The following is a 4,095-nucleotide window of genomic DNA, read 5'->3' as shown; positions in this document are numbered from 1 at the left end:
AAGCAAGGAAGTACTGCTCTACGCTACAAGGATTGACCTCAAAATCACTCAGTGAAAGAAGCCAGACACAAAAGGCTTTCACCCCATTAGTACGAAATGGCCAGAAAAGGCAAATTTACCAAGACACAAAGCAGATTAAGAGGGAAGAGGCTGGGGTAGGAATGGAGCTAGAATCCTGGCTTCTTTCTTGATAGAGGAGCTCTAAAGTTAGGTCACGGGGACATTGCGCACTAGGTAAGCTTTGCACTGAAGCAGGCTGATGCTATGGCGCCGGGATCTCAGGGCGATAAAGCTGCAAGTGAGGAGCTCCTCGGAAGGAGAGGGGGCTTGGGTGGCCCGGGCCGGCCCGACTGGGCAGGAGGGTACCACTCTTTCTCTCTGTGGATACATTTGAATTTGATTCAACCAATCTGTGTTGAAGGAATCACTATTTTATGGAATCCTTCCCAACTCCACAAAAATACTTCTCATGAGTTTCCGGGACAGCAGAGTCAAAGTCCAGGCAGCAAATGAATGCATCAGGGCTCCCAGGCCCCAGACAGGCCCAGTCCCGGCCACCTGAGCCAAGTGGGAGGATGCTGGGACTCTGTAATCCTCGTCACCCGTGGAAGGGACGCAGGAGGCCGTGCTGCCATGAAAGCCACCCAAGAGGGCTGTCATCCCAGTGACAGACATGGGTCCCTGGCGCTGGCCGCTGTGGAAGCCATACAGGTGCACCTTGTACTTGTGGTCGGGCTCCAGCCCCGAGACGGTGACCTGGTCCTCGTGGCCGGGTCCCCGGTACTGGATGCTGAATGCATCGAAGTGGCCTTGGTCGACTGTCCAGGACAGGCTCAGGGAGTCCGGGGACGTGTCTGTCACCGTCAGCTCCCCCAGGAGCGGCTCCTTGGGGGGCTCTGGGGCCTCTGTGCTGGGTTCTGGGGGTCTGGGTCTCTTCTCCTCTGGGGCTGAGAAGGGGACACATAGGGAGAGGTAGCTTCCAGGGGACATCCTCAGGGCTCAGGGACAAGGGGAGAAAAGAGTGGCCACTGCTGGGGACCAGCGCTCAGGGCAGAGCAGCCACCTGGGGCCGGGCGGTCACCAGCACAGCCAAGGCCTCAACTGCTCCCTGCCCAGGGACGGAGGTCATCCCAGGAGGACGCAGGGCCACTCCTCAGCCCCACGCAGCCTCACTGCTTCCTGCTCAGCATCTCCAGAAGACGAGGGGCTGAGCCTCCCACTGGGTCCCCCGGGGTTCCCAAGTCCCCTCACCTGTCACCCCGGTGACAGACACGGGGCCCTCGCGCTGGCCGCTGTGGAAGCCATACAGGTGCACCTTGTACTTGTGGTCGGGCTCCAGCCCCGAGATGGTGACCTGGTCCTCGTGGCCGGGTACCCGCAGCACCTTGGGCTGCCCGTCCCCGTTCCTGTACTGGAGCAGGAAGTGGTCGAAGTGTCCCTCGGGGACCGTCCAGGAGAGGCTCAGGGAGTCCGGGCTGGCGCCTGTCACCACCAACTCCCCCAGGTGTGGCTTTAGGGGCGGCTCAGCGGTTGTGATGGGGGTTTTCCAGAACTTATCCTCCTCCTCCTGTGACACTGAATGTGCAAAGAGACAGGAATGAGAGGTGGCTGCATCCCAGGGGACCACTGTGTCCTGTGGACCCTCCCAGCCATCCAGAAGGAGCACAGTACACAGTCCCTGACGCTCACTGGTCAGGGCCTCAGTCTGGACAGAACCCACACGCTGCCCACCATGGAAACCATACAGGGTCACCAGGTAGCTGTGTTCTGGCTCCAGGCCACTGAGCGTGACGCCACGCTGGTAGCCCTCTGTGCTGACCACTTGGGGTCACCCATCTCCATCTGCATACTGGCCCTCAAAGAGTCCAGGTTCCCCTCTGTCACCACCCAGGAAAGGCGCAGGCTGTGTGGTGAGGCCTCCTCCACCAGTAGTTCCCCAAGGGGAGGCAGGGCTGCCTTGGTGTTCCATGCCTCTGGTTTGGCTGTGGTGTCTTCCCTGGGGGCTGAGAAGAGTCAGGAGACAGGTGACCTCAGCCAGTGTGGGGTGGGGAAGGCAAAGGCCTGGATTTTAAATGCATTACACAAGAGTAAGGGTCCAAATGCAAACTCCGGTGCAACCTGGGACTGTGTTAAGAACGGTGCAAAAAAAGGCCAACCACACTAATGTAAAGCAGAGGGGTCCCCGGGCATAGTGGCGCACGCCCGTCATCCCAGCACTCAGGAGGCCGAGGCAGGAGGGTCATGGTGAGTTTGAGACCAGCCTAGACTACGAAGTGAGCTCAAGGCCAGCTAAACTGCGTAGTAAGACCCTGTCTTTAAAAAAAAAAAGCAGAAGGCTTGTTAAGAGGGACTGGGGCTGGGGGAACTCAATGCAAAAGAGCACAAAGAAACTTTATGAAGTCAATGGAAACGTTTTTGTAACAGGATCTTGCTATGTATGCCAGGCTGGTCTTGAACTCAAGGTGATACTCCTGCCTCAGCCTCCAAGTGCTGGGATTACGGGGGTGTGCCACTCCGGACAGTGGAGACTTTTTATCTCCCTGTAGCAACTGGTTTTTATTTATACATTTTTCCAAACTCTGTGGTACTGGTATAAAGTATGCCTCAGTCAAGCAGGTCCCTTCCCGCAAAAGACACCAAGGCCAGGGTGGCTCAGCTGGACCACGGAGACCAAGAAGTGGCCTAGGTGTCCCGGCCACCATGCACTCACCAGTCATGGCGATGGTGGAGAGGGGCCCCACACGCTTGCTGTCATGCAGCCCGTAGAGCAGCAGCTTGTACCTGCGCCCGGGGTCCAGGCCTGAGACGCGGATGTCCCTGAGGCTGCCGTCCACGGGCACCACCTGGGGCTGCCCATCCCTGTCCCTGAACTGGACCACGAAGGAATCAAACTGGCCCTCGGAGACCGTCCACGAGAGGCCCACGGAGTCTGCAGTCACGTCAGTCACCTGCAGCTCCTCCCCTAGGCGAGGTTTCGGGGGGCGCGGCTCTCCAGGGGCATCCACAGCTCTCAGGGGTTCTGGGTTGGGGACATGGGAGGAAAGGCTGAGTGTTTGCAAGCAGCTGGGGCTGGGAGGGAGGCCAAGAGAGGTGGGAACTGAGGCTACTGTTCCTCACCTGTGGTGCCATCAGCAGTGAGGGGCCCAAAGCGCCTCCGGCCCTGGAGGCCGTACAGGAGAAACCTGTACTTGCGGCCCGCGTCCAGTGAGGAGACAGTGACTGAGCGCATGTGGCCTTCCACAGGCAGTGCCTGGGGCCCGTCCTTGCTCTTGAATTGAACCACGAAAGAGTCGAAGTGGCCCTCAGGGACTGTCCAAGACAGGCGTAGGGCATCTGGGGTGGGGTCCGTCACCCACAGCTCCCCAAGGCTGGGTGGGGCCTCCGAGCTGGTGTCACCTTGGGCAACTGACAGAGCAAGGATTTTGTTTTTTTCCAATTTTTTTTTTTTTAAACTCACTCCAGCTAGGTCTGGAAAATTCCAGAAATCCCAAATGGCCAGCACTACCCCCAATGTCCAAATGTTACCACTGTTCTCTCATCCCTGCCACCCTCCTGGGAGAAGTCTCTTGTCCCGATTCACCCCAACGAGGCTCTCAGCCCCCAAATGCTCCTTCCTCTACCCTTCTTGGGGACCAAGGCATAGCTTGGCAGGGACACAGTCCCATTGCACTATGTGACCCACAGGCCCTGGGGCAAGATAGCAAGTGGGAGCAGGGTGCTGGGAGGGATGGGGAGCCCCGTCCAGAAGAAGCCGCCCCAGCCCCAGGAAGGAGCTGGCCTGCTGCCCTCCTGGACAGCACAGATGCTGGCGGCATTGTTCTTGTGAGCAGTTTCTAGCAACTGGGAGCCCCCAGCCCAAAAGGGGGTACAGCGAGAGGGGTCTCCCGGCTCTGGTCCCTCAGGGAGGATTGGGGGGGCGAGAGGCAGAAGGGAGAAAGTGTCAAGCCCGCAAGGCCCGGGAAGCAGGCAGTGTGCTCTCACCCCCGGGACCCTCTTCCGGCAGCCCCGTTCTAGCAGCCCCCGAGCCCCTCTTCCAGCAGCCCCCGTGCCCCTCTTCCGGCAGCCCCATTCCAGCAGCCCCCGAGCCCCTCTTCC

The 4,095-nt window shown here is 59.3% G+C and overlaps 1 protein-coding gene across 18 annotated transcripts in view; it reads right to left on the bottom strand.

Annotated features, from left to right (window-relative positions):
• The window catches only part of LOC101567264 (tenascin-X), a 44,428-nt gene that overhangs the window by 18,986 nt on the left and 21,347 nt on the right, over positions 1-4,095 (bottom strand). For 9 of the 18 annotated variants that reach the window (XM_023721362.1, XM_023721336.1, XM_023721350.1 and 6 more), the window contains exons 15-17: positions 3,118-3,405; positions 2,711-3,019; positions 1,376-1,575 (exon numbers count right to left, since the gene is read on the bottom strand). The exons of 3 other annotated variants lie outside the window; for them this stretch is intronic. In XM_023721362.1, the coding sequence (XP_023577130.1) occupies positions 1,376-1,575; positions 2,711-3,019; positions 3,118-3,405 (797 nt within the window). Of the gene's footprint in view, positions 1-655; positions 763-796; positions 948-1,251; positions 1,576-2,710; positions 3,020-3,117; positions 3,406-4,095 lie in introns of all 18 variants that reach the window. 6 more of the 18 variants (XM_023721348.1, XM_023721402.1, XM_023721341.1 and 3 more) reach the window with 5 other exon arrangements.

This window comes from Octodon degus, unplaced genomic scaffold (assembly GCF_000260255.1).
Source record: "Octodon degus isolate 3935 unplaced genomic scaffold, OctDeg1.0 scaffold00005, whole genome shotgun sequence".
In the NCBI taxonomy this organism is placed as follows: Eukaryota; Metazoa; Chordata; class Mammalia; order Rodentia; family Octodontidae; genus Octodon; species Octodon degus.
Note: the sequence above shows the minus strand (reverse complement) of the source record. Positions and strands in the feature narration are given on the sequence as shown.